Source organism: Dryobates pubescens, chromosome 32 (genome assembly GCF_014839835.1).
Source record: "Dryobates pubescens isolate bDryPub1 chromosome 32, bDryPub1.pri, whole genome shotgun sequence".
Classification (NCBI taxonomy): Eukaryota; Metazoa; Chordata; class Aves; order Piciformes; family Picidae; genus Dryobates; species Dryobates pubescens.
The window spans coordinates 4,140,677-4,168,359 of NC_071643.1; the positions used below are offsets into that span (position 1 = coordinate 4,140,677).

General features: G+C 50.8%; 1 protein-coding gene across 1 annotated transcript in view; it reads left to right on the forward strand.

The window, feature by feature from the left end:
* Positions 1-339: 339 nt before the first annotated feature.
* CCDC50 (coiled-coil domain containing 50) overlaps positions 340-27,683 on the forward strand; it is a 32,931-nt gene continuing 5,587 nt past the window's right edge. The window contains exons 1-5 of the mRNA XM_054175540.1: positions 340-412; positions 5,313-5,375; positions 8,451-8,574; positions 15,635-15,725; positions 18,378-18,486. Of these exons, the coding sequence (XP_054031515.1) occupies positions 340-412; positions 5,313-5,375; positions 8,451-8,574; positions 15,635-15,725; positions 18,378-18,486 (460 nt within the window). The remainder of the gene's footprint in view (positions 413-5,312; positions 5,376-8,450; positions 8,575-15,634; positions 15,726-18,377; positions 18,487-27,683) is intronic.

Below are 27,683 nucleotides of genomic sequence, written 5' to 3' on the forward strand. Positions count from 1 at the left end.
TGCTTGGCCTTCTGATTTAAGGAATCTGCTCTTTCTCCTGCAAGTTTTTAGTGGCCCATCAATCAGAAAGGGTTAAACAACAATTGCTGCATTGTAGGGATGAAGCCCACCAGAGGAAATGGGACTTTTTTTGGGGGGGGGGGGGAGCTGCTGCAAGACTGCCAAGAGAAGAGCAGCAGTGCTCTCCCATGGCCCTCCCACTTTCTTGCCTGCGTGCCAAGCATGTTTCTGTCAACAGATTTCTTCCCAACCAGAGAAATGTGTCTGGTGTAGGTTGAATGGAGTAAAATAACCCAACAAACTCAAGTCCTTCCCTGCACATGTGCATCTCTGGGGAGGATGGAGCAAAAGTCTGCCGGCATCATCGTGACCAAGAGAGCGGAGCTGGAATGTCACAGGATCAGAGCAGGATGTGAGGAAAGCAGGGAGGGAGGGCTGGGATGCAGCTTCCTAAGGATTCCTTACTGCACTGATCTTTGTGCAAAAAAATAGCTCTGAAATGCTCTTCCTTGCCCTGTGCTGCCTGCCTTGTCTTGCTAGTAGAGCTGTTCAGGACTTGCTGAAGTCCAGGCAGACCACATCCGCAGCCTGCCCCACATCCACCAGGCAGTCACCTGGGCATAGAAGGAGATCAGGTTGGTCAGGCAGGACCTGCCCTTCCTGAATCCCTGCTGGCTGGACCTGAGCCCTTGGCCATCCTTCAGGTGCAGTTATTGCTGCCAGGATAATCTGCTCCATCACTTTCCCTGGCTCTGAGGTCAGGCTGCCAGGCCTGGAGTTTCCAGGTTCCTCCATCCGCCCCTTCTTGTGGCTGGGGATCACATTGGCCAGTTTCCAGTCATCTGGGTGAGCCAGGACTGGAGGAAAATGATAGAGAGCAGCTTGGCACATTCAGTGGAAAGCTGAGGGATTGTGGAGGTCAACCTCTGTTGGGTGGCTGGGGTCTGAGGAGGATTCTGCATGTTCTGCTTTTAATCCCAAGCTGTGTATTTGTGAATCCAGCTCCTCAGTCTGGTTCCCATCACTCAGTGTGGTCTGGGGCTTGTGTCACAGCCCCAGTGGTGATGGTGATGTAATTGCCCTCAGGGAGTTGTGTTGGATGTTGGTTTGGTATGTGTGTTTGTACATCTTTCCCTTGATTGTTATGATTTGCATTAAAGTAGTTTTGGTCTTCTTTTCCAGACTGTGAATCTCCCTCCCTTACTCCTGTTCCCTTCCCAAAGGGAAGGGAGAGGGATTAATAGAGAGCATCTGTCACTTGTCTAGTGGCTGACCCAGCTCTTGAGGCTGATGTAGTATTAGCAACCACAGAAATGAAATGTCTGTGGGCAAGAGCCCATAAAAATGTGTTAATGATCACCAAGCACCTGTGAGCAGTACTGCTACCTGCACCCCAGCTGGAGCTTGTCCAGATCTGTGGGAGCACCTCTGCTACAAGGACAGGCTGGGCTTGTTCAGCCTGGAGAGGAGAAGGCTCCAGGGAGACCTACCAGCAGCCTGCCAGTACCTGAAAGAGGCCTACAAGAAGGATGGGGAAAGTCTGTTTACAAAGGCCTGCAGTGACAGGACGAGGGACAATGGCTTTAAGCTGGAGAAGAGCAGGTTTAGATTGGATGTTAGGAATAAGTTCTTCACTATGAGGGTAATGGAACACTGGAACAGGTTGCCCAGGGAGGTGGTTGAGGCCCCATCCCTGGAAATACTCAAGGTGAGGCTGGACAGGGCTCTGTGTAGCCTGATCTAGTTGGGGAGGTCAGACTGGATGACCTGTGGAGGTCCCTTCCAGCCCAGACCACTCTGATTCCTGTATTTGCACACAGATGCCCTTCTGCAAGTGTTTCAGGGCTGTATGGTGTATTGTAGCCTCTTTCCTTCTATAAAAAGTTGCAGTTAAAAGAAAAAGACAACAAAAAAAAGCCTTAATTGCACCATCCAGGATTATCCAGCTGTAATCTTGATCCTCATCTCCACCCTGCTGCTGCTGCTTGCTCCCTTCCCTCCAGCCTTGAGGAGCTTCTGTGATCTGTAAGGCACCCTGCAATGCATAAAGACCTAAGTTGCATAAGCTCTATTGAATGCAACAGAGTTTCTGATGGGGAAAACTCTTAGTTCAGAAGATAGCTGGGCACTCCTCTAGATGGTTTGTGAAGCTGCCTTGGTGTTTCTTAATCTACATATTATCAATGGGTCACAAAATGGGCTGGGGTTGGAGCACCTCTGCTATGAGGACAGCCTGAGGGAGCTGGGGGTGTTCAGCCTGGAGAGGAGGAGACTCTGGGGGGACCTAATAGAGGCCTTCCAATACCTGAAGGGGACTACAAGAAGGAGGGAAAGGGACTGTTTCCAAAGACCTGTAGTGACAGGATGAGGGGCAATAGTTTCAAACTAGAGAGGGGTAGATTTAGGTTGGGTGTTAGGAGGAAGCTCTTTACCATGGTAGTGGAACACTGGAACAGGTTGCCCAGGGAGGTAGAATAGAATAGAATTAACCAGGTTGGAAAAGACCTTCGAGATCATCAAGTCCAACCTATCACCCAACACCATCTAAGCAACTAAACCATGGCACCAAGGGCCTCATCCAGGCTCTTCCTAAACACTTCCAGTGATGGTGACTCCACCACCTCCCTGGGCAGCACATTCCAATGGCCAATCTCTCTTTCTGGGAAGAACTTCTTCCTATCATCAGCCTAAACCACCCCTGGCACAGCTTGAGATTGTGTCCTCTTGTTCTGGTGCTGGTTGCCTGGGAGAAGAGACCAACCCCCACCTGGCTACAACCTCCCTTCAGGGAGTTGCAGAGAGCAAGAAGGTCTCCCCTGAGCCTCCTCTTCCCCAGGCTAAGCAACCCCAGCTCCCTCAGCCTCTCCTCACAGGGCTGTGCTCCAGACCCCTCCCCAGCTTTGTTGCCCTTCTCTGGACACCTTCCAGTTGAGTAGTTGAGGCCTCATCTCTGGAGATATTCAAAGTGAGGCTCAACAGGGCTCTGGGCAGCCTGATCCAGTGGAGGATGTCCCTGCTGGCTGCAGGGTGGTTGGACTGCATGACCTTTGGAGGCCCCTTCCCAACCCAGACCATTCAATGATTCTGTGATTCAGAAGGCAGGCTTGTGGGGCTGTGATTCATGAAGACCTCCTCATTTCCTGGTATTTCATAGTATCACAGTATCACCAAGGTTGGAAGAGGCCTCAAAGGTCATCAAGTCCAACCTGTCACCACAGACCTCATGACTAGACCATGGCACCAAGTGCATTTCCCACCCTTTGCAGTGCTGGAGGTGTTCTGCCTTCTCTTACTCTGAACCCTCTCATTTATGAGTTTCTTATCACTTCCCCTGGTAGTTTTGGTACTTTCTGGGAGTTTTGGGGTTACTTTCACTTTCTGCTGTAGATTGCTGCTGAGAGAAACCTTTGTCTTCCCCAGAGGTTTTTGCATGTGGAGTACATCAGGAGAGGTCTGTACCTCCTTCTGCAGCTCCAGAAGCACCTTGCAGCTCTCTGCTTTGTGTCGTGTGTTTCAAATGGGAGATCTTCCCCACCCTGGGTTCACAGGAAGCTGCTGAGCTTGTCACATTGAAGGGAAACCAAGTGACAGATGTCTCCAGTGTAAATTGTTCAGCACCCCTGCCTTTACCTGCCCTTGGAGCAGATGGGTTTCCTGTGTGTGGCAGCTCTGCAGAGTGAGTCCAAGTGCCGGGTGCTGCGCTTTGGCCACGGCAACCCCATGCAGAGCTACAGGCTGGGGTCAGAGTGGCTGAGAGCTGCCAGACAGAGAGGGACCTGGGGGTGATGATTGACACCTGCCTAAACATGAGCCAGCAGTGTGCCCAGGTGGCCAAGAGGGCCAATGGCATCTTGGCCTGTATTAGGAATAGTGTAGCCAGCAGGAGCAGGGAGGTCATTGTGCCCTGCACTCTGCATTGGTTAGGCCGCACCTTGAGTCCTGTGTCCAGTTCTGGGCCCCTCAGTTTAAGAAGGACATTGAGACACTTGAACATGTCCAGAGAAGGGCAACAACGCTGGGGAGAGGCCTTGAGCACAGCCCTGTGAGGAGAGGCTGAGGGAGCTGGGGTTGCTTAGCCTGGAGAAGAGAAGGCTCAGGGGTGACCTCATTGCCCTCTACAACTACCTGAAAGGTGGTTGTAGCCAGGTGGGGGTTGGTCTCTTCTCCCAGGCAACCAGCACCAGAACAAGAGGACACAGTCTCAAGCTGTGCCAGGGGAGGTTTAGACTCGAGGTGAGGAAAAAGTTCTTCACTGAGCGAGTCGTTCGTCATTGGGATGTGCTGCCCAGGGAGGTGGTGGAGTCACCGTCCCTGGAGGTGTTCGGGGGGAGATTGGATGTAGCACTTGGTGCCATGGTCTAGTTGTGAGGTCTGCTGGGACAGGTTGGACTTGATGATCCTTGGGGTCTCTTCCAACCTTGGTTATACTGTGAGACTGTGAGGCCTCATCCTGCAGCGTGGGGGCACAGGTCACTCTGTGCCCTTGGTTCACTGCGAAGCTGATGCGTCGCCAGCGCCGAGAGGCCGAGCCCTGCAGCTTGCCTTCTTGTTGCCCTCTTGTCTTTAACTTGCCTATCACAGCCAGTTAAAAATAAGCACTGATGTTTTTCTAGAGTGTGGGTAGAGCATTCCTTTGAAAGTTCAAGTGGGAAAGTGATAGGCATTGGCAAAACCCTGCTGCTTTCAGGCTGATGCTGAAGGCAGCTTGTTCCCTTCTCGTTTAGCTTGTCTCTGGGTCATCTTCAGAATCTTCTGAAGAAGCTGTGCTTTCCCCTGCCAGCTTTTCCCTGCAGTGGTTGATCCCATAGGTGGGGTCTAGCTACACATCCAGCACCTGCACTTGGAAAAAGTCAGTGGAGCTGACAAGAGACAACTGTAAAATGATCCCTGAGCTGGTTGAAATGCCCTGCAGTGAGAGCCCTGGAGCTCAGTCTGCTCAGCTCTGCAGAGGTGGTAATGTGCAGTGTGCCTTTGTGTGGAGAAGTTGCTATTCTTGGACTCTTTACCATGGCAAAGAAAGTCACAGTAAGCACAGATGCATGCTGTTGGTTCTGGGTGAACAAAGTCAGCATGGGCCTTAAAGACAGTGTAAGGGTGTTCAGAGGGGAGAGTGGAGAAAGCTTTCCATGAAGTGCAAAAATAGGCACAAGTGCAAGAGGGAAGGGGGAAAAAAATATGACACAAATCCAGGCCTTGGGTGGTAGGAAGTGTCTGAAGTCTCAGCATATTTATGCTGACAGCCTCTATAGCTCTCTTGCTGATTTGGTTTTGCTCTCAATGCTAACTCCTCTTTCCTTTGTCTCCCTGCTCAGTGTGTCGGGACTTTGCTGTTCTGGAAGATCACACCTTGGCTCATAACTTACAGGAGCAAGAGAGTAAGTAGCAAGGATCTCTGGAACAAAAGGAAGCAAATTTGGCCCAGCACACATCTGGCTTTATTTAGCTTTCCTAAGGAAAAATCCTGTCTGCTTTTATTTACATGAGCCCCCAGTGTGCACTTGCAGCCCAGAAAGCCAATCACATCCTGGGCTGCAGCAAGAGAAGGGTGGCCAGCAGGTCGAGGGAAGTGATTCTGCCCCTCTGCTCTGCTCTGGTGGACCTCACCTGGAGCACTGTGTCCAGTTCTGGAGCTTCTGTTACAGGAAGGATCTGGAGGTGCTGGAAGGTGTCCAGAGAAGGGCCACGAGGATGAGCAGAGGGCTGGAGCTGCTCTGCTATGGAGACAGCCTGAGAGAGCTGGGGTTGTGCAGGCTGGAGAAGAGAAGGCTCCCAGGAGACCTTCTTGTGGCCTTCCAGGATCTGCAGGGGGCTGCAAGAAAGCTGGGGAGGGACTTTTGAGGGTGTCAGGGAGGGATAGGACTGGGGGGGATGGAAGAATTTAGAAGTGGGTAGATTCAGATTGGATGTTAGGAAAAAGTTCTTCCCCATGAGGGTGATGAGAGACTGGCACAGGTTGCCCAGGGAGGTGGTAGAGGTACCATCCCTGGAGCTTTTGAAGGCCAGGCTGGATGTAGCTGTGAGCAACCTGACCTAGTGTGAGGTGTCCCTGCCCATGGCAGTGGGGTTGGAACTGGCTGAGCCTTGAGGTCCCTTCCAAACCCTAACAATTGTATGATTTCATTTGTTCTTTTTAATGGAATCTGGATTATTATTACTGTCTTCACTGTGCTTCATGCTACTCTGCATGCTGCCTCAGCTCATGTTCTAGCCTGGAGACAGCTGCACTTCAGGTTTCAATTATGTGCTCCCTTTTGGAGTGGAGTTTGTGCCATTTATGGCAAGTGCACGTAGGAGTGCACTTGAGGTTTTGGTGCTGTGCAAAGCTTTTAGAAATGACTGGCAATCTTGGGAGCTTCAAGTTTTATAGGCTGACTCGAGCTGCAACCAGCAGAGGTCTGTTTGTTTACTTCTTTCAGAATTACTAGCACCTGCCTTTTGAAAGGAGGCTTCCATTTAGGACCTTTTGAGGTGGAGCAGCTGTATGCTATAAGGATCACAGGATGTTAGGGGTTGGAAGGGAGCTCTGGAGATCTTCCAGTCCAGAGCAGGACCATAGAATCCAGCACAGCTCACACAGGAACACATCCAGACAGGGCTGGGAAGTCTCCAGAGAAGGAGACTCCACAACCTCTCTGGGACCCTTACAGTGAAGAAGTTCCTCCTCATGTTGAGGTGGAACCTCCTGTGCTGTAGTTCCCATACATTGCCCCTTGTCCTATCAAAAGCACAAGTGAGCAGAGCCTGTCCCTTCCTATTCGACTCCCAGCCCTCTAACATTTATTAGATCCCCTCTCCATCTTCTTCTCTCCAGACTAACCAGCCCCAGGGCTCTCAGCCTCTACTCACAAGGCAGTGCTCCAGTCCCTTCAGCATCCTTGTAGCCCTCTATTGGACTCTCTCCAGCAGATTCCTGTTCCTCTTGAACTGAGGAGCCCAGAACTGGATGCAGTATTCTAGGTGGGACCTCACTAGGGTAGAGTAGAGGAGGAGGAGAACCTCCCTGGCTCTGCTCCTCTGAATGCAGTCCAGGATCCCATTGGCCTTCTTGGCCACCAGGGCACATTGCTGACCCATGCAGAACTTGCTGGCCACCTGGACTCCCAGGTCCTTCTCTAGAGGGCTGCACTCCAGCAGATCACCTCCCAGCCTGTACTGCTGCAGTTTATTCTTCCTGCTCAGGTGCAGGACTCTGCCCTTATCCTTGTTGAACCTCATTAGGTTCCTCTCTGCCCAGCTCTCAGCCTGCCCAAGTCTCTGAATGGCTGCACAGCCTTCAGGTGTCTCAGCCAAGCCTCCCAGTTTGGTATTGTCAGCAAACTTGCTGTGCAGGCTCTGTCTGGCCCCTCATCAGTGTCATTGATGAAGATGTTGAACAGGACTGGTCCCAGCACTGATCCCTGGGGGACTCCACTAGTGACAGGTCTCCAGCTGGGCTTGGCACCATTGACTCTTTGCCCTGCTTACACAGCAGTTCCTAATCCATCTCACTGTGTGTTTTTTCTATCCCACACCTCCTGAGCTTGCTCACAGGGATCTTACAGGAGACAGTGTCAAAAAAAAGGCTTGCTAAGGTCAAGGTAGACTACATCCACTGCTCTCCCTGCATCTACCCAGTCAGTTATAGCATCATAGAATGCTCTCCTTAGGGAGAGAAAAAGTCCATCCAGGAGCTTCCAAGTGACTGGTGATTTTGAATTAATTAGTTTTCTTCTTTTTGCATGCCTCTCTGTTACTTTGTTTGCATTGCAGTTTCAGGTACAGTGGCCAATCTAATCTGCTTTGTTGGGGGCTCAGACCATTGGTGTCAGCCAGTGCTAAGTGCTAATACCGTGCCAGCTACAGCACCACGCATGCAGCTGGGGCTGGAGCTGTGCCCTTGCTGCTGGAACCTGAGAGCACTGAATCAAAGATGGCTTTCAGTTGCAGCTCATGGAGCTGCAGGCACTATCCATGTATGGGAAAGGACTTGCTGTAGTCCTCAGTTTCTAAATATAAAGGTAGGGAGATTCTGGGATGGATATGTTGAGAGGGAGAGGAATTCCCTCCGCTGGACGATCTTGAAGAGCAAATTAGGCAAGCAGCCATCAGAAGTGGTTTAGGTTCAGCTTAGACTTCCTGGCCTCTGGTGGTCCCTTCCAGACCCAATGTATTAAATCTAGGGTAATTTCCAGTGGCCAGCAAAGGAAATGCAGAGCCTGAAACCTGTGTGTGATTGTGATCTGCAGCTCTTGTTTTGGTAGCAGGCTCCATACACACAGCCCCCAGCCCCCTCAGTGCAGGCTGAAGCTGCTAGCTTCACTTCACTTCAGAACTTCCCCACCTTTGGAAATATTACATACTATTTCCCTGCCAAGAACTGGCCTGGAATCTCCCTCCCACTTGTTTTTTATCTTGCTTATACCACAAAGTTCTGATCTGGGGGCCTCTTATCTCTGTCTGTCTGTTTCCAGTTGAGCACCACTTGGCGACAAACGTTCAGCGTAATCGGCTGGTGCAGCATGACTTGAAGGTGGCCAAGAAGCTGCAAGAGGAGGAGGATCTGAAAGCACGTGCTCAGAAACACCAAAAGGACTTGTGAGTTTGTGTTGGAGCTGTTGAAATGCTGGCTGGGTTTGCTCAGAGCACTGAAGCCAGCTGCTTTGACTTGGTTGACTGGGGGGTTCAGGTCGATCAGCCTTTTGCTCTTGTTTCCTTTCTCCTTTGGGCTATCTGTTACCAGGGCTGGGCTGGCCACTAGACAAATGACACATGTTCTCTCTTAACTCCCCCCTCTTCCCAAGGTGAAGAGGAAGGGATGAGATGTCATCCAGAGGGACCTGAACAAGCTGGAGAGGTGTGGGCCCAGGTGAACCTCATGAGGTTCAACAAGAGCAAGTGCAGGGTCCTGCACCTGGGCCAGAACAATCTTCACTATCAGTACAGTGTGGGGGGAGGAGGTGATAGAAAGCAGCCCTGAGGAAAAGGACTTGGGAGTGCTGGTGGGGGGAGAAGCTGGACAGGAGCAGGCAGTGTAAGCTTGCAGCACAGAAGGCCAATGGCAGCCTGGGCTGCATCCAAAGCAGTGCTGTCAGCAGATCCAGAGAGCTGATTCTGGCACTTTGCTCTAGTGAGACCTCACCTGGAGTACTGTGTGCAGCTCTGGAGCCCTCAGCACAGGAAGGACCTGGACCTGATGGAGAGGGTCCAGAGGAGGGCCACAAAAATGATCATGGGGCTGGAGCACCTCTGCTACAAGGAGAGGCTGAGGGAGCTGGGGGTGTTCAGCCTGGAGAAGAGGAGGCTCAGGGGAGACCTTACTGCTCTGTACAACTACCTGAAGGGAGGTTGTAGCCAGGTGGGGGTTGGTCTCTTCTCCCAGGCAGCCTGTGACAGAAGGAGAGGACACAGTCTCAAGCTGTGCCAGGGGAGGTTTAGGCTGATGGTAGGAAGAAATTCTTCACAGACAGATTTGCCATTGGAATGTGCTGCCCAGGGAGGTGGTGGAGTCACCATCCCTGGAAGTGTTTAAGAGCAGACTGGATGAGCACTGCCTTCTGCAGGAGCTGTGGGAGGATGTGTAATGAATAATCCAGTTTGCATTGCAGGTCCCCTCAAGCATCACACATGACAGTTGCCACTGTGGCTTTCTGTGAGCTGTGGCTCCAAGATTAGGGAGGTGTTGCAGAAGTGCAGCATGGCAGTGCAGGGCAAAACAACCTGTGCTGCCCAGTCCGGATGTGACGTTGGTGGTTTGCTTTGGGTTGAGGGTTTTCTGGGTGCTGTTTGTTGCCTCCAGCTTAGTCTTTTGCAATGCAGAAGACACAGTACCAGTCAGGTTGTGTGACAGGGCTCAGTCAGATCCCAGTGATGAGACAGCAGGTTGGGGCTCCCTGCAAATGCAAGTTCTGCAGGACAGAATGCATCTCCCAGCAGCTTGTTTCCTGCTCTGTGATGCCACCCAGCCAGTACAGCCTGATGGTGGATCACAGACCCTGGGTGGCTCATCTGGCAGAGGCAGCAGTGGAGTAGAGCAGCTCTGCTTTGCAGATGTATGAGATACAGGACTGGCTTCAAAGGAGCTGCTCCTGAAAGATTTGAAGCTGGTGTGTGACAAACTGGCCACCCTCTGCAGTGCTCCCAGCATGTGCTGGCAGCACTGGGTTGGATCCATGTGTGTCTCTGAGCAGTCTGCTTTCCCTCAATGCTTTTGCCTTCATTGCCAATTAGAGATGTGAGCATGTAAGTGACAACAGCAGAATCAATTTTGTATGGTTCCTTTTGTTTCTGGGGGTGGCTTGCTGGGAGCTGGAAACAGTTTGCTGCTTGTGGGACTCTGTGAAATGGGATTGATGAACTTTGTGAGCCCAGTTACAGGCAGAGCTGCTGATGCAGAATGGTGTGTCAGCAGCACTTCTGCTCCTGAAAGCAAGAGAGGGGGGAGGAAACTGGACACATCCTTTTGTAATTGAATAGAATAAACCAGGTTGGAAGAGACCTTCAAGATCATTGTGTCCAACCCCTCAACCAATCCAACACCACCTAAACAACTAACCCATGGCACCAAGCACCCCATCCAGTCTCCTCCTGAACACCTCCAATGATGATGACTCCACCACCCCCCTGGGCAGCACATTCCAATGGCCAATCTCTCTTTCTGTGAAGAATTGCTTCCTAACATCCAGCCTAAACCTCCCCTGGTGCAGCTTGAGACTGTGTCCTCTTGTTCTGGTGCTGGCTGCCTGGGAGAAGAGACCAACCCCCACCTGGCTACAACCTCCCTTCAGGTAGTTGTAGAGAGTAATAAGGTCACCCCTGAGTCTCCTCTTCTCCAGGCTAAGCTCCCTCAGTCTCTCTTCACAGGGCTATGTTCCAAACCCCTCACCAATCTTGTTGCCCTTCTCTGGACTCATTCCAGCAAGTCAACCTCCTTCCTAACCTGAGGGGCCCAGAACTGGACACAGGACTCAAGGTGTGGCCTAAGCAGTGCAGTGTACAGGGGCAGAATGACCTCCCTGCTCCTGCTGGCCACACTGTTCCTGATGCAGGCCAGGATGCCCTTGGCCTCTTGGCTGCCTGGGCACACTGCACTGGATCATTTTAGTCACAGAATCACAGAATGTTAGGGATTGGAAAGGACCTCCAGAGATCATGGGGCCCAACCCCCCTGCCAGAGCAGGAGCACCTAGGGCAGGCCATGCAGGAACATGTCCTAATTGTGGCCTTCCAGTATCTGAAGGGGGCTCCAAGAAGGCTGGGGAGGGACTGCTCAGGATCTCAGGCAGTGATAGGACTAGGGGGAATGGAATGAAGCTGGAGGTGGGGAGAGTCAGGCTGGAGGTGAGGAGGAAGTTCTTCCCCATGAGAGTGGTGAAGCCCTGGAATGGGTTGTCCAGGGAGGTGGTTGGGGCCCTGTCTCTGGAGGTGTTTAAGCCCAGGCTGGCTGAGGCTCTGGCCAGCCTGATCTAGTGTGAGGTGTCCCTGCCCATGGCAGAGGGGTTGGAACTAGATGATGCTTGTGGTCCCTTCCAACCCTGACTGATACTATGATGTCCAGCTTAGCTTTGAAAGTCTGGAGAGAAGGAGACTCCACAACCCCTCTGGGCAGCCTGCTCCAGAGCTCCAGCACCCTCACAGTGAAGAAGTTTTTCCTCATGTTGAGGTGGAACTTCCTGTGGTCTAGCTTGTATCCATTATTCCTTGTCCTATCACCAGATGCCACTGAAAAGAGCCTGGCCCTTTCCTCTCAACACCCACCCCTCAGATATTAATAGACATTAATAAGATCTCCTCTCAGCCTTCTCTTCTCCAGACTAAGCAGTCCCAGGTCTCTCAGTCTTTTTTCACAGGGGAGATGATGAAGTCCCTTCAGCATCCTCACAGCTCTTTGTTGGACCCTCTCCAGCAGATCCCTGTCTTTCTTTGAATGCTTCCACTGTCTCCTTGTACAAGATCAGTGTGTTCTGGCTGCAGTGTTGCCCTCACTCTTGTTGCTTTCTGTATGGTCTAGGACAGTTTGACCCTGCAAGGCAATGGGAGGTGCAAAAGGGCAGAACTGGGTGGTCTTTAGAAAGAGGGCACACAGGCCATTCCTTTACAGGGCTGCTCTTTCTTCTCTAGTTCAAATCCTAGGTTCTCTCAGAAAGACTTTGTGAAGATAAATGAGAGAACAGAAAGAACTTTTCCCTTGTTAAGAGTTCAGGGAAGCACCAAGCCTTACTTTCATGTCAGGGGGACTGGAACTAGATGATCCTTGAGGCCCCTTCCAGCCCTGACAAATCTATGCTTCTATGATTTCAAAGCATCTTTTACACCTGCAGCCTGCACACTGCCAAGGATGGCAGCAAAGTTCTTTAACCTCTTTTCTTAAGCTCAGTCTAGTTGGGAAAGTATCTTATGTTGATTAACTACTCATGTCTCAGTATTTAATGGCCTCTGAGCAATAAACCCCCAAATCTAATCCTGTGTTGCTGTTGAGTAGTTCTTAGGGACTGACATGACATATTCCACGTTGTCCTGTGGAATCCTGCCTGTTGGCAGGAACAGTGTTCAGTCTGGAGAAGAGAAGGCTCTGAGGAGACCTTTGTAGCCTTCCAGTATCTGAAAGGGGCTACAAGAAAGCTGGGGAGGGACATTTTAGGGTGTCAGGGAGTGATAGGACTGGGGGGGCTGGAGCAAAACTAGGAGTGGGCAGATTCAGATTGGATGCTAGGAAGAAGTTCTTCCCTCTGAGGGTGGTGAGAGTCTGGCACAGGTTGCCCAGGGAGGTGGTGGAAGCCTCATCCCTGGAGGCTTTTAAGGCCAGGCTGGATGTGGCTGTGAGCAACCTGCTGTAGTGTGAGGTGTCCCTGCCCATGGCAGGGTTGTTGGGACTGGCTGAGCCTTGAGGTCCCTTCCAACCCTGACAATTCTATGATTGCTGCTTTTGCATCTCTGCTGCTGTGCTGTGCATGGAGCAGCAATGACCTTGCTGCTTAGGCTCTGAAGGATGATTAGCTGTTGCTGTGCCCTCTTTGCCTGCAATAAGATGTATTTTAAGCATTTAGCAAGTCAGTTGGTGCTGATGAACTTGGCACCCTCACTCTGTTCACAGGTGCTGGGGGAACTGGAGATGTGTGATGCCTTGATATGTCTGACCTTTAACTTATTTTCTACCTGGATTTGTGTCCTCTCAGACTGAGGTCATAGGAGATCCTCTATCTCAGGCCCCCTGCCAGCCTGCTCCCCAGGATTTGCATGTGCAGCTGTTGTTTTGCTGGGGACTGGTGTTCCCTGCTGGTGCCAGGTTTGCAAAGGTCCTTTTTTACATGCCAGGTTCCAGAGCTAGATGTGCTGCTGTCTGAGCTCATGTCCCTTTGAACAGATCTCTCTGTGGAGTCAAGTGAATGCAGCAGAGGCACGGTGCCAGGTTTTATTACCTGGCTGAAAGAAACTGATGTTTGACTTGTTGATAGCTCAGCCCTACAAACACTGACGTTCCTGAGTGCCTTCCAGGCTGTCTCTCCATGTGTGTCAGTTTATGGACAGTGTTTGCAAACCTGGTGGGCTGGGAAAGGGAAGGAACTGTCCTGTTGTGACACTGACTTGGGGGAAGGGGGTTTATAAATAACATGCAGTACCCAGTAGCAGGGTTTGACAAAAATGAAGAGCTTCCTTGCTGCTGCATCTTCCTTTTCCCTCCCTGTGACACAGTAGTTTTTTCTTGATGGCATTTGTCTTCTAAAGCCTCTCCCTTTGGTAGTGGCCCTCCTCACCCTAAACCATGTATCCATTTCTCTCATTCTTCTTTGCTTTCTGTAGAGAATAGAATAGAATTAACCAGGTTGGAAAAGACCTTCAAGATCATTGAGCCCAAGCTGTCACCCAACACCATCTGATCAACTAAACCATGGCACCAAGGGCCTCATCCAGTCTCCTCCTAAACACCTCCAGTGATGGTGACTCCACCACCCCCCTGGGCAGCACATTCCAATGGCCAATCTCTCTGTCTGGGAAGAACTTCTTCCTAACATCCAGCCTAAACTTCCCCTGGTGCAGCTTGAGACTGTGTCCTCTTGTTCTGGTGCTGGCTGCCTGGGAGAAGAGACCAACCCCCACCTGGCTACAACCTCCCTTCAGGGAGTTGGAGAGAGCAAGAAGGTGTTGGTGGATTTGCTCCTTCCCTTTCTTTTTTCCCTCTCTATTGGGAAGGAGGAGGGGGAAGCAGGGGAAGGGATTCTCAGCCTTGCCCTCATCTGAGCTTTTAAGTCCCAGTAGAGGCTCAAACCACCACACACCTTGAGTCCTGTGTCCAGTTCTGGGCCCCTCAGTTTAGGATGGATGTTGAGCTGCTGGAAGGTGTCCAGAGAAGGGCAACAAAGCTGGGGAGGGGTCTGGAGCACAGCCCTGTGAGGAGAGGCTGAAGGAGCTGGGGTTGCTTAGCCTCGAGAGGAGGAGGCTCAGGGGAGACCTTCTTGCTCTCTGCAACTCCCTGAAGGGAGGTTGTAGCCAGGTGGGGGTTGGTCTCTTCTCCCAGGCAGCCAGCAGCAGAACAAGAGGACAGAGTCTCAAGCTGTGCCAGGGGAGGTTCAGACTGGATGTTAGGAAGAAATTCTTCACAGAGAGTGATTGCCCATTGGAATGTGCTGCCCAGGGAGGTGGTGGAGTCACCAGCACTGGAAGTGTTTCAAAAGAGCCTGGATGAGGCCCTTGGTGCCATGGTTTAGTTGCTCAGATGGTGTTGGGTGGTAGGTTGGACTGACTTGATGACCTTGAAGGTCTTTTCCAACCTGGTTATTCCTGTATAATATTTCTTCTCAAGTCCCCCACTTCTTTTCTGGGTTGCCCTGAGGAACCCCTGGCCATAGTTCCAGCCTGCTTGCTGGGCAACAGGGCCTGTGGCTGAGTACAGCACAATTGCAGGTGCTCTCTATATGGCATTCCTGGGATGGGCCCTTCCCAGTCTGTCTGCACAGATGAAACACTCAGTCTGTGTCTCAATTACTCTGGTAATTGAGTGATCTCTTTGTCTGTCCCCAGTGAGCACACTATTGTATTGCTCTGGCACCTGCAGTGGGTGTTTGCTGCTCCCTCACCATCCCTCATTTTGATGTGTATTGCTCAGTTGCCTCCTGGCACTGGATCTGCTTTTCTGTCTTGTCCCACCTCAGTGTTATTTCTTACTTCTTGTTGAGCTGCCACCTCCAGCTTCCTCTTGGCCTGCATACTGTGCTTTGCTATCAGCATTTCTGCCCTTTCTCCTGTCTGGCTTTCCCATGGAGACCACTTCCCAGAAGTGCCTGCAAGAAGTGTTCCTCTAAACCCCTTCTTTGGCTCCAGGTGTACAAAAGCTCCCCAGAAGAATCTTGACTGTATAGAGACTCTTATGCAGTACCTTGGCTTGCCCCACCCTGAATCCTCCTTTCTTAGCAAACTGCCTAGGAATCTGTTTTCCTTTCCTTTGTTCTCTGAATGTTTTGGGACCTATTTGCTACATTTGGTCAGCAGTGAGTACAGAGAGTTCTGGGCCCTGGTGAGGATTCATAGGCTCTGAACTAACACCAAGTGGTAACTCTTCTGCGTGTGGCAGCTGGTTTTTCAGCTCTTTTTATCCCTTTCTGCAGGCTGACTGATGCCTTTGACTTCAGCTGCCTATAATCCTTGTCTCCTTGCCTTCTAGGGAGCGACAGGACTGTGAGATGGCTCAGGAAATCCAAGTGAAGTTGGTGTTTGAAGCGGAGCAGCGCCGCAGGCAAGAGGAGAAAGACGAGGTAACCTTTAAAGCTGCAGGGGTGGCAGGGCTATTTGTATCAGCCCTCTCAGTGCAGACATTTCTTGGTCATTAGCCACAGGAGCTGGCTTGCCTGGGGTGTCAGACCTTGTCCTCAGAGATCCTGGTATGCTCAGAGATTTTGGGGGGGTCCTGTTACAGGAATAGGATACAGTCCTCGAGCACAAGGTGCAAGGCTTGTTGATGCCAGTGGCCTTGCTAATGAAGAGGGCAAGTGGTGAGTGGGCTTATACAGAACCAGCTGGGAGAGACTTTCAAGCTCATCCAGTCAACCTTCAACCCAGCACTGAAGGGTCAACACCAAACCATGTCCCTAAGTGCTAGGATCACAGGCTGCTTAAACCCCTCCAGGGATGGTGACTCCAGCACTGCCCTGGGCAGAGCATTCCAATGTTTGAGAACCCTTTCACTGAAGAAATACTTCCTAGCATCCAGCCTCAACCTCCCCATGTGCAGCACGTGGCTGTGTTTCCTGGAAGAGCCTGAAAGAAGGATTAAGTTGTTTGTGTGAGACCTCATTTTCTTAAACCACTGAGTCCAGGCAGATGCTGAAAGGCTGCCCAGGTAGGTGTGGAAGCTCTTCCAAGAGGAGCTTATGGCAATGAGAGTGGAAGGAAGTCTCAAGGATTTGTGCTGCAGATGTGAAACTTCTGTCTCATTTCAATCAGGAAGGTGAAGGGGATACAATGCTACTCATGTTGGCTGTGGGGACTGCACCTTTCCTTCCTGCTTTAGGTAGGGGGCTACTGGCATGTCAGCAGCCTGACAACAGGGCCCTGCAACCTGTCAAACCATTGTGCTGACCATCTCCTGCTGGGCTAGTTATAGAATCACAGAATTGTTAGGGTTGATAGGGACCTCAAGGGTCAGCCAGTTCCAACCCCCCTGCCATGGGCAGGGACACCTCACACTAGGTCAGGTTGCTCACAGCCACATCCAGCCTGGCCTTAAAAATGTCTAGGGATGAGGCTTCCACCACCTCCCTGGGCAACCTGTGCCAGGCTCTCACCACCCTCGTGGGGAAGAACTTCTTCCTAACATCCAATCTGAATCTAACCACTTCTATTTTTTTTTCCATTCCCCCCCAGTCCTGTCACTCCCTGACACCCTCAAAAGTCCCTCCCCAGCTTTCTTGTAAGTCCCCTTCAGATCCTGGAAGGCCACAAGAAGGTCTCCTTGGAGCCTTCTCTTCTCCAGACTAAACAGCTCCAACTTCCACAGTCAGTCTTGTGTTTGTCACACTGCCCAGTGCCTGTGGTGGCTCTCTGGTCTCAGTAGTGGCTGGCAGTGTTATGCCAGTGCTGTGCTTGAGCAGAGCCAGTCTGGTGTGCAGGGATTTTCAAGGAAGTGCTAAGCCTGCCTGCTTACAAGCCCAGTTTGTAGGGAATGGTTTGTTTGGATTTGCAAGTCCTGAGCTGTCTCAGTCCTGGAGATAATGTGCTTAAGCCCATGTATTTATAGACTTACTGTACTTGCTAGAAGAGGTTAACCTTGTCAGGGAAGGAATCTTTTGGGGGTTTTTTTTTGTGGCAGCAAAGAACCTGTGGCATCCCCAGGTCCTCCCCAAAGCTGGTGACTGAGCAGATCTGTTTGGAGTCCTGAAATAATAGGTTGTGCTTGAGCACCCACCCATCCAATGTCCTTGAGTGCTAACTTTGCTCTGAAGGGTGTTCATTCTCAGTTTGCATTTCAGTGATGCCTTTCCTGCCTGCAGTGTCTGCTTTTGCTTGTGTGGCTCTATGAAAGTTCCTGAGGATTAGGGAGGCTTAAATGAATAGCATCCAAGAGCTAATATGCCCTGTCGGCGTCTTCCAGCTTCTCTTCTTCCCTTCAGACTGCAGCCACTGCATTGTAAACTTCTGGCCCCCAAAATGAGCAAGCCCCAGGGAGCTGTTTGCTGCTGCCAGGCCTTGTTGATCCATTAGTCATCTAGAAGGAAAACCAATTAGGAAAATAGAGTGCTGCTCTCTTTGATGGCACATCTACCAAAACTGTGACAGGAGATAAACAGCTGCAGTCCCTGCAGTGCTCCAGCCTTCTGCCCCTTCTGCTCTTCCTAAAGTCCCTTTCCATTTTCTTTTCCTTTAGCCTCTGTCAAATTGATGCATTTCCCTGCCTGGCACCCTGCAGTCCCTGTAAATTACAGCTAGGTTGAAGCAAGTTCATGACTTTGTCCTGGGAACTCCTTCCAGTCAGAAGTGTCTTCTACTGGGGATCGTCTGCCTCTGTGTTTTTTCTTTCCTTGGTGGAGCCCAGGGACAGGTCCAGCCCACTCCTGTGACTTCTGGTTCCTTGCTGAAAGCCTGTGGTTGCACATACATTCCCTTCTGCCATGCCTTGGCCATTAGAGCTTTGCAGGCTTGTGTGCCTGTGGGACAGGAACCAGCAAGTCTGCTCTGGGCTTGGAAGCTTAACAGTGGGGCTGGGGAAAGTTGGACATCGCTTTCTGAAGCGGCCCCTTGTGTCAGCCACTAAGTTGGAAGCTTCATCCAGCCCAGCAGCTGAATCTTGAGAATAACCCTGCTGTTGTTGCTGTCTGAAACATTAATCTACCAGGCTTTTTTGTAAGTGACTAAAGAATTTGGATGGGGGCATCTGGAGGTACAATGTCTGTTTTCTTCTCACTCTGCAGGACATTGCCCGTCTCCTACAACTGCAGGAAGAAAAGAAGCACAAGAAGCACTACCCAGAAACCCAGGGACACACAGTCTATGAAGACAGCTATTATGCAGAGGATGGAGGTATGTTTCTGAGAGAGAGAGAGAAAAACACAGCAATAGAGATGAACCTGGGGACCTGGCACCTTCATTTCAGAGGCTGCCTCTGAGTTCTGCAGCATTGCATCGGTTTCCAGGACCAGGGTTTCCAGGGCCAGGGTTTGACTATTCTAGGATCAGGAAATGTTAAAAACAAACAAAACCCCCCCAGAACCAGACAGACAACTCAATAAACCAATCAAAAACCCCAAACAAAAAACCCAAGCAAAAACCCCACCAAACCCAGTAGAGGATACAGTTTTACCCTTTTGGATGTCCCAGAAGATGGCCTAAAGGACAGAGCTAGGCCATGTGGTCTATGTATGTGCAAGCACACCCATTCTTGCATGTTTTAAAAGGGCTTGTGGGGAAAAAAAAATAGAAGTAGGTGATGGTACTGGTAAGCCACACTTGCTTCTGTGCAACACCCAGAGAGAGTGGGGGGAGAAATGCAGCTGTAATTCTACCCTTGCATTCGAAGAGAAACAGTTCTGTTTGCAGCTCATGGCTCCGTGCCTAAAGGAATAAGTGCTGCTTCATGGGAACAGCCCTTCAAAAATAACCCCTTGCAGGTATGTGTCCAAGCATTAAAATTAGCCCAACTGCTTTGACTTACTGAATAACAGCAAGGTCATCTCCCCAGAATGTCTCTGCTGCGATCATCTGGGCCTGTAGGTTGTGGAAGAGATAGGACCCACAGGGCTGTGTCCTGCTTGGTTGGCTTTTATGATTGAATGCAGGCCTTCTTTTAAGAGGAGGGAATCTGGGTGTGTTTAATTATGGAGCAATCTGGGAATGGCTTTGCTGGGCACTGGTGGTGGTTCTTCTGTTCTTGCTTTAAAAAAACCCCAAACCAATAAGCCTGTGGTGTGGAAGAGGCAAGCTGCTTCTGATTAGCAGATGGTGAAGATGAAGATCAAACCTCTTCTTTCTCAGTCTAACATCAATGCATTGGTGATGTTAAATGTCTTTTTCACTTGAGCTTCACACAAAGTATTTTGGGTTCAAGGATGGCCAAGAAAACAAAGCACAAAGTGCAAAACGGTAATGGAGTGGAGACTTCACGACCTCGAGTCCTGCTCCGTGTACAGAGCTGGAAAAGACTTTGATCTTGGACTTTTTTGGCCAACTCACAGTTCAGTTTTTCAGAATTAAATAGGACAAGTGCCTGAAAAAGCACAATAGAATAGAATAGAATTAACCAGGTTGAAAAACTGAGATCATCAAGTCCAACCTATCACCCAACACCGTCTGATCAACTAAACCATGGCATCAAGGGCCTCATCCAGGCTCTTCTTAAACACCTCCAGTGATGGTGACTCCACCATCTCCCTGGGCAGCACATTCCAATGCCCAATATCTCTTTCTGTGAAGAACTTCCTCACATCAGCCTAAACCTCCCCTGGTGCAGCTTGAGGCTGTGTCCTCTTGTTCTGGTGCTGGTTGCCTGGGAGAAGAGACCAACCCCCACCTGGCTACAACCTCCCTTCAGGTAGTTGTAGACCAGCAATAAGGTCTCCCCTGAGCCTCCTCTTCTCCAGGCTACAACCCCAGCTCCCTCAGTATAGGTAATAGTGTTGCTGTGCAGAGGTAACAGAACAGAATGGAGATTTTGTAACAGAGATCAGCTGAGCTGAGGCTGTGATGCAGATTCAGAGAGCAGAATATCTTGTGGGTCTTCCTGCAATCATCTGTAGTCATGAACACGAGGTAGAAGTGGTTTTGGCTGACCAGTCATAATAGTCCTGCTCTTGATCCATGCTTCTTAAAAACTAGGAAGGATTTTGATGACTGCATCTAGTCTGTTGATCTGGAAACTCATCAGCACTTGGGCACTGTTTGATTAGGCTCCAGCATCCTCAGTTTGTGTTGTGTTTATTGTCTGTGAATTTAAACACACACACACACACACAAAGCCCTTTCCTCTGTTTGGGTTTTAGTCTGCCTTGAGACTGAATAAGGAAGTATGCACATCCAGGAGGAATGTGGGTTGGGGCTGTTGCTTCAAAGCAATCTGAGCTCTTAGAGTGAAAAAAGTAACTGTGAAAAGAGGTGGAATTCTTCCCAGAAGTGTCTGTGCCACAAAAAACATTCCTGTAATTGCTCACTCCTTGCTGCTTGGGAGAGTTGCACCAGGACCTGAAGAGTGATTATGTGGTGGTGCTTGCTATGGAGTTGATGGCCCTGGGACACCACAATAGCAAATCTTCTGCTGGGGCTCTTTGGCATGCTTGTGTTACCTGCAGCAACCCTTGCCCAGTGTGCCCATGCTTTGCTCTCTGGTGATTTCTGTTCCTTGCTGCTGTATTTATTGAACTTTCCTTCATTAAAAAAAAACCTGACTGAAGTTTTAGACTTCTCTTAGTGTTGTTCAGAACTGGCTCTTGCTTTCAGGCTGTGTTCAGTAAGTCACTTAGACTGTTTCTTTGGCTATTTATAGTCTGGAAGTTGTGAATGATCTAAAACTGGACAAAAAAACCAACCCCAACCAGTTAACAAGGAACTGCTGAGGATTGCTCTTGCAGTCCTTGTGTCTTTGAAACTCATAGAATGGTTTGGGTTGGAAGGGATCTCCAAAGGTCATCTGAGCCCAATTTCCTCTGCAGTGATCAGGGCCATTCTCAACTACAGCTTGCCCAGAGCCCTGTAGAACCTCACCATGAATATCTCCATGGATGGGGCCTCAATTACCTCCCTGGGCAACCTGTTCCAGTGTCCCACCACCCTCACTGTGCAGAACTTGTTCCTAACATCCAATCTAAATCTACTCTTCTCCAGTTTGAAGCCGTTGCCCCTTGTCCTGTGACTGCAGGCCTTTGGAAACAAACTAAACCTGTTCTGGATAAAAGCCACACAGATTTCTTTTCAAGGCAGATTTTTTCTAGGCTATTTTTGCTGGCTCTGAAAGCTGTTGGTATTTCTTATCCTGACTGGAACAGTCATTGAAAGGTCCACTGAGGTTTGGTATGTGTTGGGTGGTTGTTTTGTTTTGGGTTGGGTTTGTTTGTTTGTTTTTGGTTTGGGGTTATTTTTGTGTGTGTGTGGTGGGGTTTTATTGTTGGCTCTTTGTTTTATTTTGTTTTTCATCCCCACCCCAGAATCCAAATGACTGCAAGGAAGGCAGAGCTGTTTATTAAAACAAAATGCACTTCATGTGCAGTGAAAGCTGTTGAATAGAATAGAATAGACCAGGTTGGAGGAGACCTTCAAGGTCATTGAGTCCAACCTATCATCCAACACCACCTAATCAACTAAACCATGCAACCAAGCACTCCATCAAGTCTTCTCCTAAACACCTCCAATGATGGTGACTCCACCACCTCCCTGGGCAGCACATTCCAATGGCCAATCACTCTCTGTGAAAAATTTCTTTCTAACATCCAGTCTGAACCTCCCCTGGCACAGCTTGAGACTGTGTCCTCTTCTTCTGGTGCTGGTTGCCTGGGAGAAGAGACCAACCCCCACCTGGCTACAACCTCCCTTCAGGGAGTTGTAGAGAGCAAGGAGGTCTCCCCTGAGCCTCCTCTTCTGCAGGCTAAGCAACCCCAGCTCCCTCAGCCTCTCCTCACAGGGCTGTGCTCCAAACCCCTCCCCAGCTTTGTTGCCTTTCTCTGGACACCTTCCAGCACCTCAACACCCTTCCTAAACCGAGGGGCCCAGAACTGGACACAGGACTCAAGATGTGGCCTAACCAGTGCTGAGCACAGGGGCAGAATGACCTCCCTGCTCCTGCTGGCCACACTGTTCCTGATGCAGGCCAGGATGCCATTGGCCTTCTTGGCCACCTGGGCACATTGCAGGCTCATGTTCAGCCTACTATCAACCAGTACCCCCCAGGTCCCTCTCTGCCTGGCTGTTCTCAGCCACTCTGACCCCAGCATGTAGCACTTGAGACATTACAGAAAACATCTCAGCAGTGGAGCAGAGTCTTACACTGCTGGGCTGGGGGGCGGTTTCTGGTCCAGCTCTGTCTGAAATCAGCCTCTGCTGCAAGGAACTTTTTTGTTTCTTCAGAACTACACTTTCATTCTGAAAAGCTGCTGCAGAGCAAAACCAGTTCACCCAGGGCAATGGGGTTTTTTTTTCTTAGCAGTGGGTTGACTGGAAAATAATTTGGTCAGCAGTTTGGAGCCAGGCAGACTGCTGCCTCCTCAGAACTGTGGCAGTTTTATTACTGAAACTAAAAGCAAAGAGAGTTTCCACCTGCTTTCTGGAAAGCATGGAGGAAGCAAACCTGCCAGGCTGCTGAGTAAGGGGCTTTTCTAGCTGCATTGCTGAGGTCAGGAGCCTGGATTTGGTGAAATCTTAGCCTGCCCTTAAATAACTATAACCCTGTCTGCAGTCAGAGCCTTAACTTCCCTTTAGGCAATGCATAAGTGCGGGCCCTGAAGCTTCTAGGCCTGCGACAGCTACATGAGAGCCTGTGGTGGAAGACAGTTGGATGCTGCAGCTCATCTATGGTCTTGTTCTTGCTTTAAAGAGAGTAGTGGATAAAATTAATGGAAAAAATCCCCTCCTGCTTTTCTTTCTCTTCTGCTTCATCTGGATCTTTTCCCCACTGGGGGAGGCTGCTTGCAGAAGGAACTTGTGCCTGAACCCAGGGCAAGACACTGGTGCTCGTAAACCAGGATCCAAACTGACCCTCTGCTTGGCCCCTTCCTTGCCCTACATCTCACCCCTCCCACGCTGCCTCCCAGCTTTACCTGCACCTTGTGTCCCCCTTTGCAAACCTTTCTCTGGTGGCTTCAGTAGCTGTGACAGTGTCACTAGGAGATGAGCTGCTCTGCTGTCTGTTTTTCAGCCCTGATGGCATAATTTTGAAGTGCTTCATCTCTGTATTGGCTTGTGCTTGTCTTAGGAGGTGCTTGCACACACTTTTGGGCTGGGCTGCCATTTCACCCTGTGCCCTGCTGCCAGCCTTACATTCCTGCTGCTCTCCTTTCTGACCCCCCTCATGCTCCGCCTGCGTTTCCAGCCTCTCTTTACATCACGCTCCCTCATCTGCTTCCTGGCCTTGCTGAACCATCATTAACCCTTGTGCCACTAACCTGCACCTTGTTTGTCCCCCCCCATTGCTCAGAGCACCGCTGGGGCCAGCCCAGAGAGCAGGTTTGTGAGCGCCACAGAGGCGGTAGTGGTGAGAGGGGCGTGCGGCGGCGGCGACAGCACCGGGAGGAGGCCTTGCTGGCACCCGGCGAAGCCTCCGGACACAGACGCTGCCCTGCGGAGCACCCTCCCAAGTCCCCTCAAGCAAGCAAGGCCAGCAATGGCCATCCACAGGAATGGAAATCAGCCAGCCAGGGAAGGTCCAGGAGACACCCCAGCCCTGACCTGGAAGAGGAGGCTGAGCACAGTGCCTCTGACTGCAGCAATAGCTGGGAGCAGCAGGAGAGGAGAGCAGCCTGCAGGGAGAAGGCCTGGAGACCTCACAGTCTTGACCTGGAGTCAGAGCGCGGACTCTCAGAGCAGGGGCGGCAGAGCAGAAAGCCAAAGAGGCAAGGCAGAGAGAAGAAGCTTCCTGCCCTGGAGGTGGAACTGGAGGCTGAGCAGGAGGCCTGGCAGCGGGGCAGCAGCCAGCTGGCACGCTTGGGAAAGCACAGACCTCGCCCTCGCGGCCACTCCTCGCACCGGGTGGCGCACGACCAGGATCTCCACGGTGCAGACTCTAGAGACAGTCATAGGAGGGGTGAGGAGAGAGACTGCAAAAGGACAGGACACAGGAAACCTTCTCCCTCCCTCCATGCTGTGTCCCAGGGAAAGGTTGGAGGCTACCAGCGAGACTCAGGTAACCAAGTGCTGGGGAAGGTGTGCGTCCACGTGGAGATGGACCTTTGTGTGCCCCCTCCTAGCACCCACAGTTTGGGAGCTTTGTTTGAAGATGCTTATCCAATAGCTCTCTACAGTGGCCAGAGTGAATCCTGCCTGGTTTTCTCCCTTAGGTAGTTGAGATTTTTCTTGTCCACTAATATCCTTGCTCTGTTTCTTTCCTGATGTGGCCCATGGCATCAGTGAGATGGGACTTATGGAAGTGGTGTTCTCAGTGTCCTGTGTGTTTCAAAAGAAACCAACCAGCCAAAAAACCTAATAAACTCAGGGAGTCACAGAATGTTAGGGCTTGGAAGGGACCTGCAGTGATTATCCAGTCCAAACCCCCTGCCAGAGCAGGAGCACCCAGGGCAGGTCACACAGGAACACATCCAGGTGGGTTTTGACTGTCTCCAGAGAAGGAGACTCCACAACCTCTTTGGGCAGCCCCTTCCAGTGGTTTGTCTCCTTCCCAGTGAAAAAGTGTTTCCTTATGTTCACATGGAACCTCCTTTCCTTCAGCTTCCACCCCTTGTCCTATCACTGGGCATCTCTGAGCAGAGCCTGGCTCTGGCCTCCTGACACTCACCCTTCACACCTGTATAAACGTGAATGAGATGACCCCTCAGGCTCCTCTGCTCCAAGCTCAAGAGCCCCAGCTCCCTCAGCCTCTCCTCAGCAGGGAGATGCTCCACTGCCTTAATCATCAAGCCCCCAGACTTCTGTTTTGCTTGATAAATTTAATGCTGTGGTGCACTTCCACAAGAAAAAGAACAACTCAGCCCACTGAAACCCAAGTGTTAGGCTAGCACTTGTGGTTTTGTTGATGTGGGATGCAGGGCAATATAATCCCTTCACTTCAGGCAGAGTTCAGCAGTAGCTGTCTGCCTGGGCTCTGTTTGGAAGCTGGGGTTCTAGTCAAATGCTGTGCAAGGGGTTTTTTCTCAGAGCCATGTACCTGGGTCTTAAAGCCCCAGACCCTTCTTTCAGCTTTTAAAACCACAGTGGGAGTGTGGGTGAGCTGTGTCTTTGTGAAAGAAGCTTGGAGACTTGGATCTATGTCTGTGACAGCACAGGAAATTTGTGCTTTAAGCCATCTGTTGGTCTTCTGTTGGGTAAGGTGGGACTCATAGAATGGTTTGGGATGGAAGGGACCTCCAAAAGTCATCCAGTCCAACCCATCTGCAGTCAGCAGGGATATTCTCCACTAGATCAGGTTGCTCAGAGCCTTGTCTAGCCTGACACTGAGTATCTCCAAGGATAGGGCCTCAACCACCACCCTGGGCAACCTGTTGCAGTGTTCCTCCACCCTCATGGTAAAGAGCTTGTTCCTAACATGCAATCTAAGTCTCCTCTTGTCTCATTTCAAACCATTGCATGTATGTCTTTGGAGATGCTGGGAGAGCTGTTATTTGTCTTCAGCATGCAGTAGATCTTTACAGAAGTGCAAAGTGTTAATTAGGTCTTTATACAATCTAATAAGGTGTGGATCCAAATGAGTCAAAGTAGCCAGAAGGTCACATCCTTTTCCTGTGGGCCTTGGTCATGATGGGCTTCCTCCTCCCCTGAGTGCAGGCAGGGGTGAAGTGGAAGTAACAGTTGTTATTGTCCTCTGAGCAGATGAAGCCTGGCACCAGTCAGTGTGTGAAGAAAGTTCAGCCTCAGGCTGGTCAGCAAACAATTCCTGGAAACTGACTTTCATTCACAGAGGCAGTGGTGTATGGGAGCCTGTCAGCCCTGTTGTTCATTCCTGGGTGGTATAACAGTGGTTACCTTGACCTTGGAAGCACTCTGTGCAATTTAACTGTGGCCAACCCTGTGCCAGGGTCCTTCACAACTTGGATTGCTTGCACCATGGGGAAAGGCCAGGTCATACTTCTCAGTGGTGGCATGTTGTGATTAAATTGTGCTTTTATTGCTTGTTGGGGGTTTTTTATCACAAGAGAGGTGTTAACTGCCTAAGGACATTGATCAGTTGACTGACACAAAAACCCCCAACCAAAACCAACAACCAGAAAACCATCCAAAGGCAAGAAAATAAAGCCAAGCCCAGCCCAACCCAACCCCTCTTGTAGCACCTGGAGAGGAATAGCATAGAATAGAATAAACCAGGTTGGAAGAGACCTTCAAGATCATCATGTCCAACCTATCATCCAACACCACCTAACCAACTAACCCATGGCACCAAGCATCCTGTCAAGCCTCGCCCTGAACACCCCCAGCAACGGCGACCCCACCACCTCCTGGGGCAGCCCATTCCAATGGGCAATCACTCTCTCTGTGTAAAACTTCCTCCTAACCTCCAGCCTAAACCTCCCCTGGCACAGCCTGAGACTGTGTCCTCTTGTTCTGGTGCTGGTTGCCTGGGAGAAGAGACCAACCCCCACCTGGCTACAACCTCCCTTCAGGGAGTTGGAGAGAGCAAGAAGGTCTCCCCTGAGCCTCCTCTTCTCCAGGCTAAGCAACCCCAGCTCCCTCAGCCTCTCCTCACAGGGCTGTGCTCCAAACCCTCCCCAGCTTTGTTGCCCTTCTCTGGACACCTTCCAGCAGCTCAACCTCCTTCCTAAACTGAGGGGCCCAGAACTGGACACAGGACTCAAGGTGTGGTCTAACCAGTGCTGAGCACAGGGCAGAATGACCTCCCTGCTCCTGCTGGCCACACTGTTCCTGGTGCAGGCCAGGATGCCATTGGCCTTCTTGGCCACCTGGCCACACTGCAGGCTCATGTTCAGCCTACTATCAACCACTACCCCCAGGTCCCTCTCTGCCTGGCTGCTCTCAGCCACTCTGCCCCCAGCCTGTAGCACTGCCTGGGGTTGTTGTGGCCAATGTGCAGAACCTGGCACTTGGATGTGTTCAATCTCCTGCCCTTGGCCTCTGCCCATCTGTCCAGCCTGTTGAGGTCCCTCTGCAGAGCCTCTCTACCCTCCAGCAGATCAACTCCTGCCCCCAGCTTGGTGTCACCTGCAAATTTATTGCTGATGGACTCAATGCCCTCATCCAGATCATCAATAAAGATGTTAAAGAGCATGGGGCCCAGGAGAGAGTTTTATTCTGGGTTAACCCACGAAGCCTTTGGCCCTCTGCAGTTTGAATCCTTGTTGGAATTTGCTGGCATTCTGTCAACAGATGCACAAGAAACTTTTTGAGGTCAGTTGGTTACTTCCTGGTTTGCCCCCACTTTGGTCTTGCCTGCTGGGAAGCAAACTGTGAGGTGACCCAGTAAAGTGGAACAGGCATTTATAATAGATGTGCAGATGGTGTTAGCTGGAGGTATGAAAGCTTTGAGTGACATCTGTGTTGAGTTTGAGGTGGAAGAGAGGCAGGTGGATATCCAGAGCGTTTGTGTGCTTGGGACATCAAGCAGAAAGCCCATT